The sequence below is a fragment of the Vidua chalybeata genome, chromosome 1 (genome assembly GCF_026979565.1).
Source record: "Vidua chalybeata isolate OUT-0048 chromosome 1, bVidCha1 merged haplotype, whole genome shotgun sequence".
NCBI classification, from domain to species: domain Eukaryota; kingdom Metazoa; phylum Chordata; class Aves; order Passeriformes; family Viduidae; genus Vidua; species Vidua chalybeata.
The window spans coordinates 4,745,855-4,770,244 of record NC_071530.1 but is presented as its reverse complement, the minus strand read 5'-3'; the positions used below and the strand labels follow the sequence as shown (position 1 = coordinate 4,770,244).

The following is a 24,390-nucleotide window of genomic DNA, read 5'->3' as shown; positions in this document are numbered from 1 at the left end:
GTACTCCGAGGCTGTGGGATGTGTGTCTCCAGCAGCAAGTTCTCCCAAGAGCAGAAGTGTATTTACATTCCCTTTTGTTCCAGCCCACCCCGCTCCCCAGCTACAAAGAGATATTCGCTCCTTGATTACTCAGGTCCAAATCCTTGCTTTTGCCACCAAAACACACCCCTTTGCAGGCTCTCAAAAGAAAAGGAAGGATTTCCTATGAAAAATTCAGTTCTCTTTCCCCAGGAAACTGGTGGCATGTTCTCCCCCTTCCTCCCCACACCTGTATCTCCTGCTCCTCAGGGAGGCTGAACATCCTCCTCCCCAGGGCACATTTTCCAGAGATTTAAAGGGTTGGTCTGTAGGATTACATCTTCCCTGTCTTTACAGGGAGTTGGTCTCCTTCCTAAAGCACTGCTGCTCCCTCTGAGCAGAGGGAGAGGACAAAGCCTGATCCCACAGAGCAAAAGGGATTTCCAGAAGGATTTCCCCCTCTCCACAGCTTTAGTTCCTTCCTACTTTTAAACAATGCTAAGAATTTAATCTCTTAAAACAGCATTTTCACAAACTCGCCCACCCTCAACAGAAAACAAGCCTCCCCACGAGGCAGAGTGGAAAGCCTGGGCATGACAGTCCTACGTCATCCAAAAAACTCCAAATAAAAGCACTCCACAAAGATTACCCAAAGAATTAATCTCCTTCCTAAAACCCTTTGGCCGGGAGCCTGCCCTGCCACTCTCCTGCTTCATTCCGAGTCTCTGGAGGGCTAGACGGGAGGCACCGACCTTAGAGTCACCTGTGGCACCACCTCTGATGTGTCACACACTCGCCCTAGAGCAATATATCCCTCAAACACACCCCGACAAAATGGTCGAGACAGCCAATAAATCAGTACAGCGGGAGGCCTTTGGTAACTGGGCAGTTTAACACCAAGAGAGAGTGAAGAAGGGGGAAAAAAATAATTTAATAGAGAGAGCAAGGACTGGGGCCTCGAGCTGAAGACAATGAATGAAAACGCACGGCAGCAGCAAAATCCCAGGGTAAAAGGCTCGTTCGGCAGCTCTACCAAACCCTCCGTGCAGGGACCAAAGCAGCGCGGGGCTCCGAAACTGCTGAGAGGTGTGATCGCCCCAGAATGAACCGGGCTGCCCTGGAAGGAGAGAGTCCACGCAAGCTCTGGAGTTCACTCCCGCCGACCACCTCAAGCCCAGCACATCCCAGACCACACCGTGATGGGAAGCAAAGCCCCCCAAAGCGGATCCCGTCCCACTCACGCCGACACCAGGAGACACAGACCCTGCCCAGGGAGCGAGCGGAGGCCAGGGAGGAGCCCCCCCTGCCAGGGGGGCATCCCCGCGACCACCACAATCCTCTCCTGGGATGGGGCAGACCCACATCCCCTCCCGTGGGCCCCACACACAGATGAGGAGGGGCAGCAGCCTCAGCAGAGGGGTCCCACAGACCCTCACACCCCTCAGAGAACCCCGCAAGGCGGGGGGACAGATCCTCTCACATCCTTCCTACATACGTGGCTGGAGGAGTGGGGGGTGGTCACACAGTCCCAGTCCGTGACGGGGTGTGTGCGACGGGACCCTTCCAGCTGAGGGGCACCCCAAACCCTCACACCCCTCAGAGTGGGGGGACAGACACCCCCCTCAGCTGAGGGGTCCCCCAGACCTTCACACAGCGTGGGGGAACGGACCCTCTCACACCCTCACATGGCTGAGGGAGGGGGAAGCCTCACAGTCCCAGTCCTTTGCGCGGTGTGTGACAGGATCCCCCTCAGCCGAGGGGGATCGGACCCCCGCTTCCCTCAGCGGGCTCACAACCCCACATCTGAGGGGCACCCTGTACCTCCCCAAACCCCAATGACCGCTCACCGATGACCTCCTGCAGCTCGTAGTCATCCTTGTTGATGGACCAGGGCAGCGCGCTGGGCTCCTCGGCCATGGCCGCGCCGCGCCCGCCGCCCTCCGCGCCGCGAGGGGGAGCGTCCCCGAGGGGCGAGGGAGCGGAGAGGAGGCGCTGCGGTGTCCCGGCTGTCCCCGAACCACGGCCGAGTCCGAGCCCCCTCCTCCTCCGCCTCCTCCTCTCCCGCCGCTACCGCCGGCCCAACTCCGGCCACCGCCACCTCCTGCACCTGCCCATGCCCGGAGCGCTAACGTCACCCGCGTGCGCCCCGCCCGCCACGGCGGGGCGCCGCCCGCCGCCATCTTGAGCGTGGCGTGGCGACACCCCGCCCGCCGCCAGAAGGCGACTACGCCACGGTCTTCTCGGTTATCACCACCGGCCTCAGGGAACGGGCCGGTAAGGGATGACTGCAAAGCGAAGGACGGAGGAGGAGCCCCTAAGGGAAGGGCGGGGATGCCACACACAAGATGGCGGCTGGGAACATCGTCCCCGCCCTCAGGCACAGGGCGGGAGCGGGTGCCGTTTTAAGAGCAGCGAGGGCAACGATTGGCTGCCCGCTGCCGGACCCGCTGCTCCTATTGGTCGAGCGGCTGTCAATCATGTGCTGGCGTTTCCCGGGTCCCTGTGCCCGAGGGGCCGGGCCCCGCTCATGCCGTGAGGGGATCCGGAGCCTGCGGGCAGGAGCGGGGCCCGGCCCGGGCGCTGCAGGGATGCACATTCCGTGTTTAAAAATAGTGTGTGGGTGTGAGGGATCAGGAGGCCTGGTATGCTCGCAGCCCCCGAGGATGGGCAATTCTCTGCTCTACGCTGCAGTTCCAGCGTTCGTGGATATGTCCGACGCTCTCATGGAGATGTCCTGCATGCTCATCCTATGGTTTAACGCTCCACACCCGGGGCTTTTTTATCTGGATGCACTCTGGTGGTGATCGAGGAAAAGAAATTGAAATTTAAGAGTGAGGAATACCAGGCTGAGTGGCACCATGCACTCACGAAGGCTGATGTTGCTCTCTAATATATATACAGTTAAATGGTTTGTAGTTTGAGGATTATTTGCTTTCCCTAACATGAAAAGAGATAAAATAGCATCTCACTATTGCAATGCAAGACCGTAACTATCAGGAGAACCGACTTGGAATCTGGCAATCACGTTTTATCCTTTGCTGATCACTGTTCTTGTGGCTTGATGTCAGGCCCTTCTGTGGGTCAAAGAACATCACTTACATGTATTTTTAGTTTATTAGGACAAATTCCTGAGATGCCTCTGGTGAACCAGGCTTTGTGGAGGGCCACTGCCAAAGGCATGGTCTGACCGCAGTGCTTTCACTCGTGCTCTAAAGCAGGACACCAGCTCCTTCCTTTACTCTTTTTTGTCTTTGCAAAAGCCCCACAGCCCCGTCTCGCTCGCTGCTGTACAGGCACTCCACAGCTCTGTCATAAGGCAGAACCTCCGACTGAAAAGCTGTTTGTTTTCCTGCTTGTCTGTGTTAAACATTCCCCTGCTGAGCCATTTTTAATATTTGCTAAATATGCCTTAATTGCTGCTCGGAACCGTCTCTGTGATCTTTTAACCATGTTATAGAAGGAGTTTATATAGCAATTAAAAACAGGTTTTACCCCAGAGCAGGCACCCGGGTAGCCAGTGTCGTATTTCTGATAGCTAACAGCATGGTAAAAATGGATCTGAGCCAGGCACCAACTACAAAAAGAGGCTTATACACTTAATTTTACCACATGTTTTTAAATTCAGAACCATCTTTTGGATTCTCTTATTCTGGACTGAAAACCCTCTCCCTGAAGGCAATACTAAAACTCTTTACTGCTTTAGACCACTGGGGTAGGATTAGGTCCACAATGTGCCTTGTTCTTTAAGAATAACCACAAGCTTTGATCAAAATTAAAATTTAAAATGTTCACTGGCAAGATCACTAGTGGCCACGTGAGCATAGAGAGATGAGGGCTACATTTTAGTTTTCCAGTTCTGCCATGAAAAATGCATTTCCATATTTTAAAACCCAGATCTCTCATTGACTAATAGTCTCCAGGTCTCATAAATTTGGCATTATTTTTTTTAATGAACTCAGCATTTTGAGTCTTAAAAGTCAGAAATTGCTGTTGCACTCATTCATTTAGTGGGTTGTTCCAACCTGAATCTGCTGAGGGATGAAAACATGGAGCTGGATTCCAAAAAGCTTTTATTCCTTAGCCAGCTTCAGACCTCCAAGCAGCACCTTCTCTTCTTTCATCAGTTCTGTTCATCCTCTTTTTCCTGATTTGCTGAATTTTGCCTGTCTCATGTAGGCTGTGAGCTCCTCAGGGCAGAGGCAATGCCTCTGTTTATAAAAGGGCTGTGAAGTGGTGCTGCTGAATCCAGTGCTCTTTTGTAATAACAAGAAATTTTAGTGGAAATATGAAGTGGAAAAGCAGCTTCCTGCTGTATCCACCTCCAATCTGGACTGGGCTTTAGGGGAGACTGAGAAGTGGAAAAACTTCAGATGTCTTTCAGGTGGAAAGGCTGCAGCCTGAGAAAAAAAAATCCCTGAGGGGAAAAAAAAAAAAAAAATCAGAGCTGGATTTCCTGCATTTTTTTGACTTCCAGTAAAACACCATGGATCAGGGCAGGCAGGGCCCTCCTCCTCCATCAATTCTACAGCAGAATGGAGGCTTTCTCCTGGCTCCTGCATGTCACTGATATCCCGGGGCTGGTGTTCCACTGCCAAAGCCTTGGCACACCAGGCACACAAGGCATGCTCACACAAAATGCTCCCCTTCTCGTAAGGCACATGGTTTCCTGCCTTTCTGGGCCAATTACTTATTGTTTCAGTGAAACTTCCTGGCACTGTCCAGCTCTTAGCTTGGTTTTTCCATCCATGTAATATTGTAAAAATGATGTTTAATACCCAGGTTGGTTTTTGATGCTCAGCACACAGGCATTGCTACCTTTAGTACCTGGAACCTTGATGGGTTTTCCCAGCAGGTCAAGGAAGGTGATTCTGCCCCTCTGCTGCAGTCTGGTGGGACCCCACCTGCAGAGCTGCATCCAGCTCCAGGGTCCCAGCACAGGAAGGACATGGAGCTGTTGGAGCGAATCCAGAGGAGACCACAAAGATGCTGGAGCAGCTCTGCTGTAAGAAAAAAGGGAACAAGCTTTTTAGCAGGGCCTGTTGCATTATTAGCACAGGGGCAATGGCTTTAAACTGAAGGGCTGCCAGTTTGGATGAGATATCAGAAAGAAGTTTTTTATCATAAGGGTGGTGAGGCACTGGCACAGGCTGCCCAGAGAGGTGGTGATGCCCTGTTCCTGCAAAATATTAAAGGTCAGGTTGGATGGGGCTCTGAACAACCTGGTCTGGTTGAAGGTGTCCTTGGTCATTGCAGAGAGGTTGGGCTGGATGTCCTTTAAAGGTCCCTTCCAACCCAAACTATTTTATGATTCTATGATCATCATCACAACTGTGAACATAAACTAACTTCATTTATGCCTGGCTCACAGAAAACTAATTTAAACTCCAGTTTGTGTATTGAAATCTGTCCTGCAGATTTCATCTTTCTAGTCATGTAGCCTCTCAGATATGTAATTTCCTTCTTGTCAGAGTTTAAGCCAAAGTTGCTCTTTCAGCACAGCCATGCAGAGACATTTGTTGTCACAGTTCAGCGGTGTTCGGGCCGTGGCGTTTGTTGCCGTGTTTATGGTTTAAGGCTCTTTAAGGCACCATAAACCTCTGTGTGTAAGTGCAGCGGTCCCCAGGGCTGGTGCAAACAATGGCAGTTAATGTGCCTGTGGAGCTGCCTGGTACAGGCCTGGGCTGAGGGAAGCCCATCAATGCCTGTTTTATTGCCTTCGGAGCTGGACAAGCCCATGTCCTCCAGCAGAATGCCTGACCTTGTTCCACTGCAGAATTTGCCTGCTGTTCTCTCTTCATGGAAACACTTCCAGGTTTATTGAAGGGACCTTACTCTATCAAACTGCAGCTGATTACTTAACTAAGTACAAGGCAGTTTCCTCTCCAACAAACAAAGGCAGGCACTGTACTTGATCTCCAGGGGTTTCTGCTGGCAGCTTTGCTTTGGAGAAATGATGTGAAGACCCTGCAGTAGAGGAAGGAGCAGTGATTTCAAACCCTCCAACTGGAGCAAGCTTTTAATAATAGTTGTTTTCAAACCACAAACTAAATTCCAGTCTAAACCACACCAGCAGGTTTTCCTAAGTGATCTCGTGTGCTACCCTGTATCTCCACCCCATCACAGAGCCATTTTAAATTCAGCTCTGAGGTCACTTTGAAGTCAAGTAGCTGAAGGCCCAGTTTTAACAGGTGAATTCTGGTTCTCACAGGGTGTTTACTGAAACCAGCTTTTGCTCTGCAAACACACTTCTCATCCCAGCACCCTGCCTCTCAACAGAAACTCTGTGCTGCTCTCTAACTTCCTTCACTGAAAATATCCCCCAGATTTTAAGCTTCAGGAAACAAGAAAAGAGTTTATCTCCAAGACAAGTTTTTTTTTTCTTACTCGTTTCTTCTAAGTTTATGATTTTTTTTTTTTTTTTTTTTTTTTAGTATATAAGTTGAAAGCCATTTAACCCTCTCTGTAACAAATTAAAGCTTTGCCGCCTCCTTCCAATCTAATCTAAAATCAATGCTGGGCTTGAGAAATAATTATAACAAGATCTTGATTAGCACATACCTGAACCACCATTTAATAATCAGCCCTTGCTCTGCTCTGGTTTACAATGATGCTGTCTTAATACTTCTTTGTCTTTACAGAAGCCAGTGAAAGACACTTCACATGCCTGTACCTCTCTTCACCCTGGGAATGTCACAGCTTCTGAGAACAGAAAGGTTTTCCCACCACCCTCTTCTGTGGAGGGTAAATCTCCATCATAAAGCATTTTCTAAGCAGCTGACCAGGACAGGGATGAGAATGTGTTTCAGAGCTTTTTCCCTGGTTCCTGAAAGTGCAAAATAAGCCTGGTGGAAGCAGCCAGACCCTGAAGGACAAGTGGATACATCTGGCCTGACCCTTCTGCAGCTGACGAAGGGTGGCCAAGGACTGAAATACACTGTTTGTATTTAAGACCATTTTGACATATTATAATTCAGCAAAACTCTTCTGGAAAAAACTCAGTCTGGGCATAATCCTTGACAGACCCTCAGGAGATTGAAGTACCTGGGGACACATGGGACTTGTCTGCTGCCACAGCAAGTGGCAGGGAGGGTTAGCCATGGCAGGACTGAGTACAGAAAGCAGCTTTTGGAGGTGCTCCCAGGTGGTACAGCATGGATATTCTCTCAGATGGGAGTGCTTGGATCCAATTTACAGCTGGCAGACTTGGAAGAAATCAAATAAAACTTCTTTTGTAATGTTACAGTGAAGTAAGAGGAGTTCTCTTAAAAGGCAATGAGAAAAGAAACCCTAGGAAGAGAAAGATAGGATTGAATAAGATGCCATTCATTTCTTGCCATCTGAGAATAAAATTTGTGAGGAAATACTGTCCTTATCCTTATAAATGGCCAATATCTTCTCAAACCCAGCAAAGCGGAGAGCAGGCAAGGTTTATGGTTCACATTAGCAGATTCTAGTGACATGAGTTTACAATAATGGTCTAATAGTTCACTGTAACAGTGACTCATGGCTTATTACTGTGGTGATAGGAATGCAAAGAGATCTCATTTAAAAAATATATATTTGGATAGTTCACATCCTTTCCTCCCTACTCATGAATTCCTGTGCCATTGACTGCTAGCTGCTAAAAATAGGATCCTTTTTGTGTATCTAAAGGAAAACCTAGAATCAGAGAGACAGTGGGAGGGGACCAAGGTCCTTCCACACAAGGCCTTCAGATAATATTTGTACTGAAATCCCTCTGAGAGTGCAGGAATGTTTTTAAAAGATGGGAACAATTTCAGAAGGTATCTGGAAAGAAGAAGGAGAGGAATTAATGAATCACAGCAGTTCCCAGCTTTGGTATTTTGCACCATAGGGGTGGGAGGTACAGGACCAAGCTGCAGCTTTGTCTTGGAGAAGCTGTTCTACTTCAGCAGCAGGAAACTCCAGGGAACAGCCCAGGAACAGCCCTGTGGGCTGATGCAGAGCCACAAGAGGAGACTCACTAGTAGTCATTTGAAGCTGTACAAGTCCCTTAAGGACAGCAGCAGGAAAGAGGATCTGGGAAGACATGAGGAAGGTATCTGCAAACAAAATGGATTATCACCACCACCCCTTCAAAAAAGAAAAAAACCCACGTGGCACCTCAGAAACAAACTGCTGAAGTGTGAAATCATGCAGCAGGGAAAGCTGTCACAGAGAATCAGAAATTTATTTAATAGACACAAATTGACTGCTGCATGATTTGTACAGATTGCTGCTTGCTGAGAGGGAGAGAGATCCACAGCTCTGGAGAGCTGAGCGCAGGCAATGCCTGGCAAAAGGTGTGGAAAGAAAAAAATTTGTCGTTGGTAATTGTACGTGTACTGAATGCTTCCTCTTCGGTAGGGAACAATTAAAATCGATGGCAGGATACAAGGTAACAAAAGGAAATGACTGATCAATATGCATGTCTTGGAGCTGAAGACAAGCCCGTCTGCCAAGAGCAGCATGCTGATGAGGCGAGATTCTGAGAGGGAAGCTGAAAAGCTTCCACTCCTGATGCTCAAAAACACAACACAGCTGAGCAGATGCCAGGTGCAGTGCTAGAAGAGAGGTGAGGGCACCACGGAGTCTAGAGAATAACTGTTAGGAAAAGCAGGGAATATTAATTTTAAGACTAAATAGATTTAAAGTAAAAAATGTGATGCTTCTCTATCTTTCTAAAGATCTCAAAAGCCCTTTACTGATATTGAAAAATTATGGTCTTTACATACCTGTGCAAGGTTTTAGAGATACTGAGACAGTGATATTTTAAGGCCAATGTCCAGTTTATTCCTTGGCTCAAAGCACTTGAAATCTCATTTCCCTGTATATTTCACTGGGTGGGTCTCTGTCAAGTGCTACCAAAAATCAAACACTAAATCTTTCATGATTCAGTAGTTTTAAATTTGTCACCCAGATTTCTGAATACTTTTGAAAATGTTGCTGTAAAGCCAACTGGAGGCTCTACCATGGCCCCAGTGGGACAGGGAAGAGCACATGGGAACTCCAGGTTTGCTTTCCCAGTTTTCCCCCTCCTGAGTTATGGTATTTGTTTCTGAGGCACCAGCCTCAGAAATGGCACATGAGCAGTTAAACACCTCAGGTCTTGCAGCTCATACATCTCATTCTGCTGATACAGACAGAAGGTGGGCACAGCTGAAGATCAGAGCCAGAAAAATGCTGCAAAAACTTTGTGAAATTTCACTTCATGGTAACCCCACATTTGCCTGAACATATTGCCCATGAATTCCTGACTAGCATCCTAAACAGTAGATAAAGACCTATTTTATCACCTCATGACTTTGATTTCATTAAGAAACCACAGAAGATTGGTAGCATTGAGCCTCCATGTTCTCACTGGGCTTGAAGCAAGGGTTCTCCTCGTGGTCCTGCATCATATCACCCACTGCCTGCTCTGCAAAGCCCTCCTGCTCTCTTGGCACAGGTGAATAAGCAGCCACTCCCCTGAGGAGCCAGCAGGACCGAGTGCATCTTTCCCTGGAGGCTGGCACCCAACCAGACACTGCTTTACTCTTCCCTTGTGGGAATGCATGGAAGGACTGAGAGCAAAATCTGTCTGGTCAGGGATGGTTTGGACTGTTGAGAAAACACTGGCATTTTCCTCCCAGTGCCTCTGTGCTCCCAGCCATCTGCCACCTGCCTCCTCACTGGGGGTTCTCTGTATTTGCTGGGAAGAGGAGGCTTGGAAGCACAGGATGGAACAGCTGTGCTGTCCTTGGGCTCAGCTGGACACACTGCACATTATCCTGCTCTCCAAGGCAGTGGGAAAGTGTGTGGAAACAGGAGGAAAAAGTTCCAAGCAACCTTTTATAGAAAGCCATAGTTAAGATACGTTCATTTCATCCTTCCAGTCCAGCCCTGCCAAAACCTACCCTAAGCAAGACTAGGAATTGGGAAAATGGGAATCAAAACCCCTCCACTGGCTGTGAGGCAGGAGAAACTCCACGAGCAGTTGATGCAGCCTTCATGCTCTGAAGTGCAGGGATGCATCCCCTGCCTTTGTGGAAACAATCTACCCAGCTGAGATGGAAGGATCAGGATGGGCAAGGACAGCCCCAACCTCTGCCATGGCATGAGCAGCTTTATAATGGGAACAGGATGAGGGAAAGGCACTGCTAAGCTGGGTTCTGCTGCAGAACAGAAAATGCATTGTTAGTAAATCAGACTTTGGAACTGCTTAAGACTTAAACACAGCTTCAATTAATTAACCTTTCACAGCACAACACAGCCCCAGAGTGAGTACAACACTATTCAGTCCCCTGACTGCAGATTTTGTTGCAAAATAAACAAGTTTTTCCAGGGCTGGGCTTGATAGTGCTGATCAAGAGGTTGGGTTGGGTTCAAAGTCATCTCGAAGTCCTAGTGGGGATACGAAAATGGTTGTAACACCTAGAGAAAATTACCTTTAGCAAAATATTTGTACACAGCACATGTTGTAAAGCCCCAAATGGTGTGACAGAGGTGCTCTTTAATAAATTCTATGAGCGTGTTTCCCAGCAGTGTGAACCTTGTGGGGTTTGGTTTTTATTGCCTTATTAAAATCTGTTTCCAGGATGCTCAAGTAACATTTTTCCAGCTATTTTTTATGCATAATTACTCTTTCTTCCCTATGCTAATTTTATTCCTGTAAATGTGCCCTCTGGACCAAGCAGTGCCTCCCCCATGGTAACACAACTCTTGACACATTGGTGAAAATGAAGGATGGAATTTGATCCAGTGAGGTCAATACTTGACCTCTCACCCTTTCTTTCTGAAGCTGAGAACATTCTGCAGCAGTTTCACCAGGTGAATGCTGTCCTCCAGTAAATGAAGAAATGGCACCAACATTCTTCCACCAAAGTAAAACAGAGGACTGGGAATAGTTCTTCAGCACAAGGGGAATGAGAGCTGGAAAAGAGCCACTGCTGCTGGACTCCTCAACCCCCCTGAATCGGAGTTCAGGCTCAAAAACAGGCAAGAATCATTAACTGCTCCAAACCACAGAACAGGGCAGTGTGTAAAGCTGCACTGGGAGTGATGGGATACCAGCACTTCCAGGGAATGGGACCCTCCTGGCAGGCTGCTCTTGCCAGCAGTTTCCATCTAGAATAATCCATGCAGGGATGGTTTCCATACTGCTGTCCATATGTTCATAGTAGCCATAGCAGAGACACGACTTCATATGCTTTATATGGCCCTGCAAGTGGCTTAGGGTATGGCCCCTCCCATGGGGAAGAGCAGCTCGGCCTCGACCTCCAGGAATTCCTTCACTTCTGTGATGCAGTGATCCTTCATCTTCTCCTGTGCAGGGCCTTGGCCTGACAGCTGCTGGGTTTCTGAGTTACTTCCCTGGCTTGGACTGACTGCAAGCCAAAGGAAATAAAACTGGCAGAATCCCCCGGATGGCTGCCTTGTCATAATCCCTGCTGGGGCCTCCAGAAAGGGTGTGGACCAGGAGCAGCATCCCAACAGAGCCCTGGCTCCATCCCCTCCAGCCTGATGGGCACCAGGGCTGAAGAAATCCAGGATGGCAACACAGATCACTAAACAAAAAATGAGACCTGGAGAGGAACCACATGTCTGAAGTATAATTCCTTGATACATTTTTCTCCTGGCAGGACGTAACTCTATTTCTCTCTCTCCCAGGCACAGCCAATCATCCCCTCTGATGAAGTTACTTAACCAAAACATGAAAAGAAAATAACTACCCCATATCATTCCTCACTTAAAATTCATTTTGAGACACAGTTTTGTTCTTCTATACCCAGAAAGCAGATTCAGCCTGCTGGATTTTCATCCTTTATTTTAAAAGGTTTTCAGAAGTAGCAAAAGTTTGGATTTTTGAGGAGAAAAACAGAAACATTGTCTATTTTCAGAATGCCTATAAAAACACATGCTTTCCCCCTTTGTATCAGGACACAAAATTATTATAAATATATACGTCTGTATATAAAAATAAATGATTTGGCACTAACAGATTCAACTAAGACACTTTCAATGAGGGACAGAAACAAAATAAACCCTGTAACATCACAATTTTATAAATCCCTTTTTTAAAGATGTCCAAAAATTTCCACCTTCCACTGAACATGAAAGAGGGGAGGAGCACCCAAAATGCCACTGAAATGGGCAAATGGTTCACAACAACTACATTCTGCACCATTTAAAATGTCACACTTCAAGTTATTGTGACAATGCAGATATGAAAGTGTCAGAAGTGCATAAACTCTGGGGTTTACGTAGAAAAAGATACATATTTAAAGCATATTTTATGTTTCTTTATCCCAAAATAATTATTTTAGCCTATAACATAAATAGTAACTTGTAATAAAGCAACAGCCTCATAACAGTAAGACCTTCCCAGCATCCAAGCCAAGCAGAGAGAAGGGCCAGGGCACCACAAGCAGGGTGGTAACAAGATCCCAACATCTTTCACCACTAACTGGAACATGGCATTTATCTATTTGAACTCAAAAAATTTAGAAATTCAGCTCCTCTGTTTGCTTTCCCTTCCAGAACCAGCACTTTCCCTGTTGGGTGATCACCAAATCATCTACTACAAACCTCATCATTTTTCCTGCTGTTACTTTCCCATCATATACAACACACCAAGTCCCAAACCATCAGGACTCTGAAGACACCGCACAAGGTTCAAGCTGCCAAAATTCTCGCTGGTTTTGGTGTACCTTGCTCAGAAGAGGGAGCAAGGGGAAGAGGAGGAGAACCCACTTGTGGTTTTTCCATGTCAGTGCCGTGCTGGCCCATCCCGGCCGTGTCTCCCCATCCCACCCGCATTCCCTCGCAGGGTGCAGCGTGGGCCATGGCCTCCCTCTAGCGTCCACAGCACAGGCTCCTCTGCCTCAGCTCCCCTGAACGAGCCACCAGAGCCCTTCCAGCTCTCCAGACAGGAGGAATCTGGTTCGGTCCTGCGAGTAATGACCCATAATTGATGTTTATAGGCTCTCCAGAGTATGAGAATTCACTGAGCCCCCGGAGCGCCTGGGGATCAAGCAGCCTCCTGAACCTCTTCTGTAATTAACATTTAACGATTATGCAGAAAGCCCGAGGCAAGCAGCTGTCTCCACTTCTGCAGGAGAGGCCCCAAGGCAATAAAACAAACTATTCAGAAACCCCTCATCAGCTTAACTTTTCCTCCTCCCGTGCCCACAGACTTCTCACTTGTTCTAGCAAGACAGGAAGGTGCAAATGTCACCTTGGCCCGATGGCAGCAGTTACTGTTGCAGAAGAAACACCCAGCTCCTGGGTCTATCCAAAAATGGCTCCTGCTGCCAACATGATGTGCGTGAATGAGCTTCACCATGCTCAGGTCAAGGGCTGCTGCTGTCAGCCGGGAGGAACCAGCAGCAGCACCTGGACAGGATTTGGCAGCATCCCTGCTAAGGGTTCATTCACTGGCAGGGAGTGTGAGGGAGGGGGCAGGAGCCCATTTCTGTCTCAGTCCTGGTAATGCTTTAAAACAAAGCTAAAATTGAAAAAATAAAATCACATCCAGATGCAACCTTAAAAAGGTAAACTAGTAAAACATTAAGCTGTAAAATCAACATTAGTCAGTGGCTGAAGTAATGAACAAAGGGGCAGAGTTCAAGCAACTCCAGACACATAAACAAGATTCATCTCTTCCCCAATTCAAAAAGTCAATATTTACTGTAAATCTGTTTAATACACCAATGGATTGCTTTAAACACTCCTTTGGGTAGAACTCCTGACCTCCACCCTGGAGCACTGATGAGATCCAGTAGTCACAGGCAGGATTCAAGGCCAAGTCTAACAAGCAGAGCAGTCTCGACATTGCTCCGAGCCTTAGTCACAGAAATACAGTAATTATTGTGGCAGTTAATTAAATTAGGCTCTTTCCTGTTAATGTAACATTTGCTTCCATATTTTAAACAGCCCAAATGTCAATTTAATACACTCCTTATTCAGTGTTTAGCCCTGTGCCTTTGAGGCATCCCAAAAGCTGCTGTGTTTTGGAAGGTTTTTAGAAGTGAAAGAATTTCAGATCTGGACCCACGGATGTGCAGACCTTGGTCAAGTCAACGAGCAACAGCAGCCCCTGATTTGTGCAGTAAGGACTGTCACTGAAAAGATGTATTTTAAGACTCTGAATTTCTCCCGAAGGAGAAGTAAAAATTTAGTAATATCTGGGAATATTAAATGCTGGTATAAGGTCACTGAATCAAACGTGACCTGAATAGATACAGACCGGTCCAATATGGTAAATCTCCCACAAGCCTCGATGTTACTGTAGCTTTAAAACACTGACAAAACCTGCAGTTTGAGGCTCTGAGGTCTTGCTAATTCTTACAACAGAATCTTCCTGTATCAGACACTCTTTAGATGTGTATTTTCAGTATTTTTAGTGAAAGTGACTACTCAATAAATGCTGGATGCTGCTGCTCACTGACTTAACCCGGAACACCCACACAGTTGCTTTATTTCCCCTCATAGCTGTGAAGAAGTGCTGGAGAGAGTTCTTTGTTCCCAATCTCAGGATCCAAGCAAGGATCCAGGTTCTGAAGTGGTGGAAGAGCCTGTGTCAAGGACACCCCTGGTCCGAAGGCACAGCCAGGACAGGTTACAAGAGCACCCAGCTCTCAGGACTTTGCATCAGGGCAGCATGAGGGATTTTGCCAGTCTCGTCCAGAACCATTTTTTGGTGCAAGGATTGGTGTAGTCACAAATGGTAATGAACCGTAAGATACTTGGAAACTCGTTCTTCATGGATTTGTACTTGACCGGAATCAGCCGTTTGTGACGAGCACCTAAAGAGAGGCCACACAGAGAGGGTTACACAGAGCCACAGGCAGAGCCCACATCCATTCCCTCCCCACAGCAGGCACATCACAACATCCAGGTGTGCTCCTGATTGAGCATCATCTGATTATATTGCAACCAGCTCTCACTCTGGAGAGCAAGTCTCTGAGTCCTGATTTACCCAGGCTGCAGATGTTCCCCAATGAATCCCCCTGCTAACATGGACTGCTGGTTTTGAGACACCATGAGGTGAAAGCACCCTCCCTGTGACTGCTGCTGCTTGAAGGAGCAGCTCTTCTACAGAGCAGCTTCTCCCCTTGTAGCTCTCCACCTGCCACCACCTGCACTGTGCCCAGCACAAGTGATGACACTGAGACCAGGATGAGGCAAATAACCAAGATTTCATAACTGCAGCAGATGCTGGAGTAATCCATGGAGCTCCCAGAGCCTGCCACCAAACCCTTTTGTGCATTGCTAACACCCCAAACAAACAGGAAAAGCTGTGACTTCTCTAAGTCTGTTACTTCCACCTGCGTTCTCACTGGCAGAGCTCAGGGCATGCCATGCAGATGGAACTTCTTTTCCTGTTCTAATGGAAGGTGTGATGCCCACAAAAAAACTGGTGAAGAACTAAAAGGACTTTTCTACAAATCTTGATGACTGGGGTCTGTACAAAGTCCTGGGAGTGTTCAGTGGATTAATTGGTATCATGTGAAATCAGTGTGTCAAGGAAGATGAAGTGAATTTCTGTCTCTGCCACCAGCTTCCAGTCTAACCTCTGGCATGTCCTTTATAAAGGCATGTCAGATGCCTGATCTAGAAAAGAGGCTTTATATCCAGATACTCTTCCCAGTTCTACATAGCCTCCATACTATTAGGCTGGGCTGCACTTACTCCCCAGCAACACAGACAACTGTAGAATGACTACTGGCTAGAAAAGAGCAATCACAACAGACTTGGCAAAAGTAAATTGGTGGCTTTTCAATTCAGAACAAAATATGTAAAAAATTTACCAGCCTAAGTTGAACATTCATTCCATATTTTGTTTACCTATCCACAATACTCAAGGATCCCTGCAAGAATCGTAAAATGGAATGGGTTGGGTTGGAAGAGGCCCTGAAGATCATCCAGTTCCAACCCCCCTGCTATGGGCAGGGACACCTTCTAGACCAGGTTACTCAGAGCCCCACTTAGCCTGAACTTGAAATCTGCATGTTCATTAGTTGTCACCTAATTCCAAGCTTTACTCACATCCTGGATTTATTATACTACTTGTCTCTTTAGCAGCAATTTTTCCTGTGGATCTGGAAGCCCTTCACAAGCCTGACATGCAGCTCTGACATTTCTGGAGCAGGCAGCATTATCCCACTGACAGCTGGAGCAGTGCAGCACAGACAGCTTCTTGCTCGTGGGGAAGGTAAAAAGCAGGGCAAGGGACTCAGCCCAAGCCCCTGCCTGCACAACCAGATTATGAAGCCTCTGTTAGTTCTAGTGGTACAGCGCCCACTGACCTCAGCTGAGGGTTTAGATGTCACTATAATAAAAGGATTATGTGCAGCTGTAAATGGGATATTGGTGTGATCTTACCTGGGGAAAGACTAAGAGCAAATTTTGTCTGGAAATCACATTCGTCGCTTTCCAGGTAGTCATCTGAAACAACAACCACCATCCTTCGACACCTGGAGATTAAACAGGGGGGGAGAAAAATAAAATGTCAAATGAGATGGTTTTCATTCCCACAAGCAGAAGCATGTACTGCTCTGAATTGCTCCAGTGGAGAAGGACCTGTCTGTGTTCCAGCAGGAATTAACTGCAGAGCAGGAACAACTGACAGACACATAGTGATGTTACACAGAAAAACTTGATTACAGATATACACTTATGTACCAAAAAATGAGGAAACAGTGAAGTCCAGACTGTCTGTGCAACCTTTATGTGATCCTGTGTCTTTATATGACGCACAAGGCAAAGAAAAGCAATTGAACATAAGCAGCATCACCACAGTGGCACCTTCCTCATGAACACAATGAAGTGACACACTGGGGAAAGCCTGAATCGTCCTCCTTGAGCCAAGAGCATAAAGCAAACCCCATTAAGACATTCTTGTGGATTTTTGCTGTTTCACTGGCACCACGCTGCAGACATCACTGTAAAATGAATGTGATGTTCCACTACACTCACAGCTGGCCCCAACAGCCACGGTTCACTTACCTCCTCTCTATAAGTTCTCCGCTGATGGACCACACGCAGGCTCCTGGCAAGACATCCCGATCAAATACACAGAGCTTCAGTTTGAACTCTGTCTGCTCCAGCTCCCTGATCATCTCCTGGACAAACTGGAGGTCTTTCTGACAGTAGCAGATGAAGGCATCGAATATCTCTGTTCCACTCCCTGAAACCATTAAAAATGTAGCTGTCATCTTCTACTATAAATGAAGTTCACTCCTGTAGTGAACTTTCAAGAGCTCCCACAGACTTTAACTCAGAGAATCATGAGTCTGACAGAAAAGCTCTGGCCAAACTTGCAAAGGTAATTTAGCCTTTTATTAGATGAGCTGCCCTTCAGCCCAGACTCCTGTCCTTAACAGGGCTGGCAGGAGGTAACACTCATCAGTGCCCTGGCTGCTTTCACTGGCCAGGCTGTTCACACACAACCATGTTGCCTGGAAGGGGTTAGGGAAAGGAGCTGAGGTGCAGACAGGCAAAATCTGTGGAGGCAGTAACATCCAGCTACAGGGAGTCTGGGGGGAGCTGGAGGGAGCAGAGTACCCCAGGGGATGCAAATCAGAGCCCTGACACTCTGGGATTTCACTGAGAGTTTCATATCTATAATATCCTTGTGGCTCTGGGTCCTTTTTCCCTAGTTCAGGTCACAGAGATTCAAACTTCCCAAGCAAAACAGCATTCAGCAATATCCTGCCATCTGCTGTCAACGGAGCTGTGGGGTGAACCTTGAAATTTGGAACCTGTCATTTTTATGGCTAAGATGTCAAACCTGGGTACCTGAAGTCATATCCTAATGGGTCTGTTTTCCAATTACATTAATGGCTGGCAGCTCTTGTTTATTTAACAGTTATCCAAATACTAAAGTGCTGCATTTTAAGGGCAATGTTTCTCATAATTAAGTGCCTTAGTACTGCTGGATAGTTTCCAACTGTGTTAGTTTTTTTCCATATCGATGTCACTACAGATATATTCAATTTTTTATGCCAGTTAAAGCCTACCACAGTGAAAAAATAGGTCAGGCTCTAAAAGCTGCTGAGGAAAGTATCAACCCAGCAGGCAGATTCAGCCCAAGAAGCATCCAGTGAGGCAGAAGGGGAATGTCTGCCAGGTCAGTCAAACTGAAGGCACTGCTGCAGGGGCACAATGCTAACCTGGGGGTCACATCAGGCAAAGCTGCCATGTACAAACACCAGAATATTGCTCTGTGGACATTTGGGGATGGTTAGTGAAGTCCACACATGCAGCAAAGGTGGCCACTCAAAGTCAGATTGGCCAGCACACACATGTGCACACACCTGGCTGCACATGCAGGGCTGCACACACACAGAACCCATTTCCTCTCTCCACCCACTGCACACCCAGTCCTATTCAAACCCACTTCCTTTTTCACTCAAGGTGGTTCCACCTGCCAAAGACAGGGCAGGGAAATCACCTCTGACACCATTCCCCCTGGGCTCCAACCCCTTGAGCTTTCAGCAGCTGCTGCTCTGGGCCAGGCTGGGCTAAGGGACATATTTCTGTGAAGTCTTCTCCCACCTGTGTCCAGTGGCTCTGTGCCAGCCTGTTCCTGGGTGAAGTGTTTCCCAGGGTTGCTTTCCCTCTCTGCTCTAACAATCAGGAAAAATGAAGAAAGCATTCTGGCCTGGGGTATGTAAAGTTGTGGGAATGATGAAAACAAACAGCTTTTCTGCACTTCCCATGGGGAAGGTGATTCCAACAGGAGGTATCAGGCTGTGGTGGAAGCAGGGGCTCTTACCATATGGATCATCCTTGATGGTGATGCCCATCAGTTCCGACGTCTTCGGCACGCTGCTGTCCACTGCTGGCACTTGGAGAGGCTGGTTGGCCTCTTCCTGCTTCCTCTGCAAGTACTTCTTACAGTCCTCCTCTGCAAAAACACACAACCAGGGCAAGAGGCTCCTGTGACGTGGGTTTACACTGCTGGAGTTCATTAAAACAGGAATAGCTATTTCATGGATCAGGGATGCTGGAGGGAAACCTCCTGTCAGGTTTTTTCAGTATGTAGAACTTCTCTCACCTCTCTCTGAACGTCTTGATGCTGCCTTCATCACCTCCTCTAGCAATTAATTCCCAAAAATCACTCTTGATATTTTAAGAAGTACTTTCTTTTACTTGTTTTATTCTTCCTCCTCCCCTTACCTCTACTATGTCCCAGTACATCTTTAATACCAGGAATAAGGTACAGAGCAGGTCCCAACTCTGCTATCTGCTCTCACTGTTCTGCATTTTGGAATATTTGAAATCACAAAATAGCTGGGGAGGTTTTCATGGTGTCAGTCTTTTTGCCCATGTAAAAAAAACATAAGACAAGACAAAATGGCCTCCAGATGCACCGGGGTGGGGGGTTTAGATTGGATATTAGGGAACAATTCTTCACTGAAAGGTGGTCAGGCATTGGAACAGTCTGCCCAGGGCAGTGGTGGAGTCAGCATCCCTGGAGGCATCTAAAAGATGTATAGATGTGGCCCTTGGGACAGGGTTTAGAGGTGGCCTTGGCAGTGCTGGGTTAATGATCCTGTAGGTCTTTTCCAACCTTAGCAATTCTCTGCAGACACACAAGAGCTGATTCACACCCCAGCCTTTGCCAGCCAGGACAGCTGCAGGTGGCAGTGACTATCCACACTCACCACATACAGTAGGACCATGTAAAATTTTAAGGAGCCCCTGAAGCAGCTTTTATGTTGTGCAACAGGAATAGGGATCCTCTTATCCCAAGCAGAGTAGACATGAACCCCACCTTGAGATAACTGAAGGACAAAGACCTGTCATAGTCACTGCTGTGAACTTCCCAATCAGGTCAGTGATGGGCACAGATCTCGGTTTAAAAATAAATCATAAATCTAAATGTGAGGCCTTCGGAGAACCAGCAAGAAACTCTGCAGCCTCTGCTACTCTGTAATTACAGAAGAACTGAAAGTAAAAGGAGATTTGAAAACAGGAATTATGAAAAAGATGAAACTCCATAGAGACTCTGCTTTTACTTAAAATTAAAAAAAACCAAACCAACAAGTGTTAATCAGTACTGATGAGCAGGCAAAGCTGACTGGTGCAAGAGCAGAGTAAAGGATCCCTTGGAAGTGCAGGATGGTGGTGGGAGCCCAGTGAGTACTCCTGTACCACAACCTGGCACAAGCAGGTCTGCAGGAGCCCCAGCTTGAGCCCCCATCCCTGCTTCTATCTCAGCTTTGCATCTTGTTACTGGATTATCTCCAATCTAATGAGGCTCAGATCTGATCAAAGCTTTTCCTGAGGCTGAGGCATTCCCAATCTGCCTTTCTCCTCCCCTCAGCCTCCCCAGTCCTGCAGAGGGGAGAATCAGCCACATTCTTTACCAGCAAGAAGGTTCAGATTTCACATCTTTCCTCACTAAAGCCCTAACTCAGGTCCCACCTCTCTGCCAGCTGCCTGTTGCATGAGGTGTGTCAGCTAAGTCAGTATCTTTGAAATCATGATTAAAGTCACTTTGAAGTTGCCAACGGGTTCAGCAGTCTCAGAGGGAGGACTGGCACACAGCCACCACCTCAAGTGTGCCTTGATTCCCTTGGGAGCCAGTTTCACAATCCAAAATACTGCTGAATAGGCAAGAAGAGGCAATTATTTAACAGCATTGCACAGTACTCAATACAGAAATGTTAGTTTTCAGTGTATTTGCTCTAAGTCCTCACTCCTTGCCTCTGATTTGGGATGGATCAGTCCCCAGCTGGAAACAGCACCTGATTGTACAGGTTAATGAGAGTGAACAAGGATCAGGGATGACTTTGGGACCATAAAGTGAAACTCCTCCAAGCTGTCCTCCTCCACCAAGCACCTAACTAGGCTTTATATGCCTCTGGCAGTCAAACAGGAATTGGAAAAAAACAGAATAGAATCATAAAATCTAAAGCACAAAATCTGCAGCATGATGAAAACACGGAGAAAACAGATCCAGGAACTGTCAGGCAGGAAAGCAGCACTTTTGTAACAGGTCAGGGAAGAAACAAAAATCACTGTGTTTCAGCAGGAAAGAGCACAAATGTATCAAAGCAAAAAGATTCACCTCCCTGAAGATTATTCTACAGAGAAATAAACTGCTGAGGAAGATCACAGTTAGAGCAAAGCTGCTGGGACATCAATACTGATATGTTCTGATTCTGAGATGGATCCCACTGAAGAAGTTCCAGTGATACACAAAGATTCCTGGCATCAGGAATACCGTGCACAAGAGTACATGAAAACTTTTCCTTTTTCTCCTTTCCATTCCAAGGAAATATCCACCTTTGTAAATATCTCTGACTTCTGCAAGAGCTCCCAGCAACAGGTCACAGCCTCTCAGTGCAGTTCTCAGCCAAAAATCATAAAAGAGGAACAGTCACACTGGTCAGGCCCCAAGCTTCATCCTGTCTCAAGCACTGCACAAAACCAGGTGTCCAGGGGGGAACATAAGAATAAAAAGCTTACAGAGATAGTTCCCTAATATATATATGTATGCATTTCCCTAAAATCTATTTTTTACATATAATCTACAATCTATTTTTATAATCTATCTTTTGGACTGTTCACAGTTAAAGAATTTCCTGAGCCACAGAGAGTATTTCTGTTGAACAGCCCTTGGTGGGCCCCTCTTCCAAGAATTTACCTGTCTCCTCTTATCAGCATGACCCAGCTCTGGGTAAAACTTGTGATTTCCTGCAGCCCAGGCTCTTCCCACTCTTTCTGCTGGAGTCTATTCCAGCTCTGACAAAGTCCATCCACCACTCTCCTTTCCAGTGGGACAGACAGGTCCTGAGCTCAGGGCCAGAACCAGCCTGGGTGATCCCAAGGTTTTTGTGAAGCCCCAGATCTCCTGCACAGCTGGAAGCTCCCCAGATTTGTTAGGAACCTCTGATAAGCAGATCACAAAGCACACTGATGCTTTTGTCCTTCCCAAAACCTGGCCTTCAGACTGTGATCTTAAGTAGGAAGAACCAAGGACCAAAGGGAAGTCCTCCATTGCTTTTTGGTCAGGCTTTCAACAGAGATGGATTTCTACATCTTCCTTTATCTCCACGAGTAACAGGAAGTGACATTTATTACTTCCTCCTTGCTAACTCAGTAAGCTCTATTATACAACACAGGCCTTCAGGGAATTCTCTGGCTTTGGAAATACTTTGGCAAAAAATTTCCCCTTCTGATGATAGCTGGGTTCCCTCTGAATTTCTCTGACCACAAAGAATACAAAGAGCCCAAAAAGAAGAAGATATCCAAACAGCACAAGGACCTTCATTCTTCTCATTGACCTGCCTCATTTTTTTCAGTTTGCATGGAATTTTTTTCCCTGACATTATCCAGTTCCACATATCCCTCATCTCCCCCAACAAACATCTTCCTATCACACTATACCCAGACATCATCATTTTCCCACTGTCTCCTGGCTAACCTGGCTAAGAGCATCTTTCGACACACAGAAACTTTTTAATTGAAGGTTTGGGATAAGATAGGGCTTTAGGTTACTTTGCAGGGCTCATGGTTAGCAGAAACACAGCACACGTCGCTCCTGGAAGCCAGGTGAGACTTCTGTGAATCACTGACTGGTTTGGGTTGGAAGGGACCTTACAGGTCATCTCATTCCACCCACTGCCATGGGCAGGGACACCTTCCACCATCCCAGGCTGCTCCAAGCCCCTTCCAACCTGGCCTTGGACACTTCCAGGGATGGAGCAGCCACAGCTTCTCTGGGAACCTGTGCCAGGGCCTCAGCATCCTCACAGGGAAGAATTTCTTCCCAACAGCTAATCTAATATCCAATCTAAATCTCTCTTTTAATTTAAAACCATTATCACCCTCTACCCATGCAACAAGTCCCTCTCTCTCCTTTTATAAGCCCCCTTTGGGCGCTGGAAGGGGCTCTAAGGTCTCCCCGGAGCCTTCTCTTGTTCAGGCTGAACACCCCCAGTTCTCTCAGCCTGTCTCCACAGCACAGGTGCTCCAGCCTTCGGAGCATCCGACAACAAAGAGGATGTCACTCCATCATCTGGAAAGGGCTTTTCTTCTCGAAAGGGATTTTTTCTTAACCTCACCTCCGCGGACAGAGCAGCGAAGAGCGACACGAACAGCAAAGACCAACACGAGGAGCAAGGACCAACACGAAGAGCAAGGACCAATATGAACAGAAAGACCAACACGAACAGCATCCCGCCCCCCCCACCAGGCATCAAGGAAGGGATTCCCCAGGTTCTCCGGGATTCCCCGGCTCTCCCCGTTCCCAGCGCCTCACCCACGCTGCCGGCCAGGTCCGTCAGGACATCGTCGCGGCCCAAGCGGCGCAGCACAGCGAGGAGCTGCCCCACGGTGGCCCCGCCGGGGCAGCGTCCCGGCCATTCCTCCAGCAGCGTGGCCGTGGGGTCGGGCAGCCTCTCCAGCCGCCGGATCTCCAGGAAGCTGCAGCCCAGCGCCTCCGCCAGCGCCGTCCAGTCCGCGGCCGCGGCCGCCCGCGGGTTGAGGTAGAGGCCGAGGCGGCGGCGGACGCCGTAGTTGAGCGCTACCATGGGCACGGCGTGCAGGTCCGGCGGGACGGGGCTGGGGCTGGGGCTGGGGCTGGGGCCGGCGATGGGGTCCGCTGGGGCCGTGGCCATGGCGGGCCGCGCTCCCAACTTCCCCTTCCCGGCACTTTCGCTTCGCGGCTCGCCCCGCCTCTGCGCCGCCCCGGCTCGGCCCGCCCGCCCTCCCCCGGCGAGCGGGGCCGCACGGCTCGGCCTCGGGATAGCTGGGCCTGCAGGAGCAGGGCAGTGATGCTTCCCTGAACAGCCCTTGGTGGGCCCCTCTTCCAAGAATTTACCTGTCTCCTCTTATTGGCATGACCCAGCTCAGGGTAAAACTTGTGGTTTCCTGCAGCCCAGGCTCTTCCCACTCTTTCTGCTGGAGTCCGTTCCAGCTCTGATAAAGCCCATCCACAACACTCCCTTCCAGTGGGACACACAGGTCCCACCTCGAGTGCTGTGTCCGGCATTCAGGGACTGGAGCGGGTCCGGAGAAGGGAATGGAGCTGGGGAATGGTCTGAAGCACACGCCCTATACGCAGTGGCCGAAGGAGCTGAGGGTGTTTAATCTGGAGAAAAGGAAGCCGGGGGATACATTATCTCTCTCTAAAACTCCCTCCTGACACGAAGTTGTAGGCAGCTGTGGGCTGGCCTCTTCTCCCAGGCAATAAATGATAGGGCAAGATGACAGAGTCTTAAACTCTGCTGGGTACGCTAAGGTTGGACATCAGGAAGAATTTTTTTCACAGAAAGGATGATTACATTGGAATGGGCTTCCCCAGAGAGGTGGTGGGATCACCATTCCTGGAGCTGTTTAAGGAAAGACTGGATGTGGCACTCAGTTGAGATGGTG

The 24,390-nt window shown here is 47.9% G+C and overlaps 2 protein-coding genes and 1 long non-coding RNA gene across 3 annotated transcripts in view; 1 reads left to right on the top strand and 2 right to left on the bottom strand.

Moving 5' to 3' along the window:
- The window catches only part of OXSR1 (oxidative stress responsive kinase 1), a 95,025-nt gene extending 92,619 nt beyond the window's left edge, over positions 1 to 2,406 (bottom strand). The window contains exon 1 of the mRNA XM_053936167.1: positions 1,866 to 2,406. Coding sequence (XP_053792142.1) covers positions 1,866 to 1,935 — 70 coding nt within the window. The 5' untranslated portion in view covers positions 1,936 to 2,406. The remainder of the gene's footprint in view (positions 1 to 1,865) is intronic.
- LOC128784525 (uncharacterized) lies at positions 2,214 to 10,541 on the top strand. The gene is made up of 2 exons (XR_008429516.1): positions 2,214 to 2,292; positions 6,657 to 10,541. It is a non-coding gene; the product is annotated as an uncharacterized LOC128784525 (long non-coding RNA).
- A 1,266-nt stretch (positions 10,542 to 11,807) lies between these two features.
- Positions 11,808 to 23,674, bottom strand: MYD88 (MYD88 innate immune signal transduction adaptor). Its single transcript, XM_053959961.1, has 5 exons — positions 23,276 to 23,674; positions 18,779 to 18,910; positions 17,008 to 17,188; positions 16,384 to 16,475; positions 11,808 to 14,804 (listed from the first exon to the last, which is right to left on the bottom strand). Exons 1-5 carry the CDS (start codon positions 23,631 to 23,633, stop codon positions 14,650 to 14,652), a joined length of 918 nt encoding a protein of 305 aa, XP_053815936.1. The 5' UTR covers positions 23,634 to 23,674; the 3' UTR covers positions 11,808 to 14,649.
- Between the last annotated feature and the right edge of the window lie 716 nt (positions 23,675 to 24,390).

Coding starts and splice junctions, on each gene's coding strand:
- MYD88 (XM_053959961.1), bottom strand. CDS start 23,633: ATGGCCACGGCCCCAGCGGACCCCATCGCCGGCCCCAGCCCCAGCCCC. Junction 17,189..18,778: donor CATCAAGGATGATCCATATG/GTAAGAGCCCCT, acceptor TAATGGTTTCAG/GGAGTGGAACAGAGATATTC. Junction 14,805..16,383: donor TGCTCTTAGTCTTTCCCCAG/GTAAGATCACAC, acceptor GCCTCTCTTTAG/GTGCTCGTCACAAACGGCTG.